The sequence below is a fragment of the Myotis brandtii genome, unplaced genomic scaffold, assembly GCF_000412655.1.
Source record: "Myotis brandtii unplaced genomic scaffold, ASM41265v1 scaffold898, whole genome shotgun sequence".
Classification (NCBI taxonomy): Eukaryota; Metazoa; Chordata; class Mammalia; order Chiroptera; family Vespertilionidae; genus Myotis; species Myotis brandtii.
In genome coordinates this window covers 1,670,015-1,671,935 of record NW_005371683.1, presented here as the reverse complement: position 1 = coordinate 1,671,935, position 1,921 = coordinate 1,670,015, and the positions used below count along the sequence as shown (strand labels likewise).

Sequence of the window (1,921 nt, the reverse complement as noted above, 5' to 3'; positions counted from 1 at the left end):
CCCCCACCCCCACCCCCACAGAACTGGCTGCCTCTCACAGCCCTGAAGGCACGTGCTCTCTGTGCGTTCTCTGCACGCTCTGAGCTCTCCAACTAGCCTGCACCCTGGAGAGCTGTACTTGGTCTCGGAAACAGCTGATGGCCTTGGAAGTGATAGGCACTTTCCATGCCTTAACTCATTTAGTCCTTAAAACACCTGAAGTTGGTACTATTCCTGCTCCCCAGTCAATGCAACGGAGGCTGTGAAGAGGTTAAGTCTCAATTGCATGCAGCTCCTAAGTAGCGGAGACAGGATTTGAACCCAGGACTGACCGGCTACCAAGTGCGTGCCCTTGCTCGCCCTACCCCTCATTCTGGAGCACGCCCTTCCCCCTGGCCCCGGCTGCCTCACTGCAGTCCCCTCTGTTCTCCAGGACGAGGGAAGAGCCGGCGACAGAGCATCTTCTGAGCTGCGCCCACCCCACTGCGGCCAGAGGGAGAGAGGGCCCACTGAGGGTGGCTTATGCGGCCCTCGGAGGACAGAGGACGGAGGATCGAGGGCGAGGCCAGCCCAGAAGACCTCTGGCAGCCCTGCTGGACACAGCTGGGTCCTGACCTGCTCCCCATGTCTCCCTGGTGGCCTCGGCCCAGACACCAACCCCTCCATCACCTGCCCTGGGAGGGGGTGAGGGGCAAGGAAGGACCTCGGACGCTTTTCCATCCCAAAGCCCTCGGGCACCAGTGTGGGGCCCACGGGGCCAGGAGGACCCAGCTGCCGGGCTGAGCACGGTGCCCTGGACATGCCTCCCCCGGGGCCTGCCTGTCTCACCAGTTTGGTAGATCCCGTTATGGGCCCCTCGTTCCCTTCTCCCCTCTGAGAGCAGGAAGCGACATGGCACCTTTCCCAGGACCCTGGAATCCTGGGTGCCAGTTTGTGTGCCAAAGCACCTGAGGGGCAGGTGCCCCCAGGGCCACCGGGGAAATAGTCGGCCTATCCCCACTCCATCACCCCACCTGCTCCCATTCCCCCTCCTGGCCAGAGGCCCTGTATGCTGCTGGATGCCTGCTGAGTCCGGCGGCCTGGCACCGCCAGGGGCACTCCTGCGCCTCCGCTGCCCGCCGTCTCCCTAGTCTGAAGGGGACTGACTGCCTTAAGTTGGAAGGTGGGAGCACGCACTGCCCTTGGAGCTCTGACCCGAGCTCCTACCTGCCCAGCCTTTCCCCAGAGCAGCTCCTGCTTGTCGCACCCGCGTGCTGATAAGCCAGCCCGGGGCCAGGGTCCTGAGGACAGCACCCAGATAGGCAGGGTCACCCGGCACTGGTGCCAGGCTGGCCTTGGCTCCTTGGGCCTGGCACAGCCTCCCTGCCCTCCTTCCCAGCCCCTGTGGCCCTGTCCTTGCTCCACCCGATCCTGGCACCAGCCGCCCCAAAGGGTGGTCATGAGAAGGCGAGTGTAAATGCCAGCCTGAGGTAGAGGAAGGTGGGGTGGGCCAGCACAGGGGCTGGAAGTCTGAGGGGCCTGGGCCCCTGGAGAAGGGCCTCCCCAGCACCCCTTCCGAGCCTGCCTGCTGTGTCCCCAAGGGCACCTCCACAGGTGGCTGAACCTCGAATACCAAGGCCAAGGGGAAGCCAGGCCCGACCTTTCCATACCAGCCCCTGCCCTGCCCGCCCTCCGCCTGAGGGGCAGCCCTGGAGGGTCTTTGCCTCCTGCAGGGCCCTCCCCTCCCCCACGGTACTGGTACTGTGAACGTCCTGGGACTCAGCAGGGAGACCGACGCCATATTTAATTCATGTACAGAAAGGAGCCGCAGTCTCGCGAAGAAAAGCTGAGTCCGACAGATTGATGCCAAAGATGGAGGCCTTCTGGGCCTCAGGGGTGCGGGTGTGTGTGTGTATATGTGTGTGTGTGTATATAGTGGAGCGAGGTGGGGGGAGAGAGAGGA

At 63.6% G+C, this 1,921-nt stretch overlaps 1 protein-coding gene across 5 annotated transcripts in view; it reads left to right on the top strand.

Moving 5' to 3' along the window:
- Nucleotides 1-1,897, top strand: part of CDK18 (cyclin-dependent kinase 18) — a 23,350-nt gene extending 21,453 nt beyond the window's left edge. For 4 of the 5 annotated variants that reach the window (XM_014532580.1, XM_014532581.1, XM_014532582.1 and 1 more), the window contains one exon: nucleotides 225-393. In XM_014532580.1, the coding sequence (XP_014388066.1) occupies nucleotides 225-298 (74 nt within the window). In that variant the 3' untranslated portion in view covers nucleotides 299-393. The other variant, XM_005885261.2, reaches the window with a different exon arrangement.
- The last annotated feature ends 24 nt before the right edge of the window (nucleotides 1,898-1,921 follow it).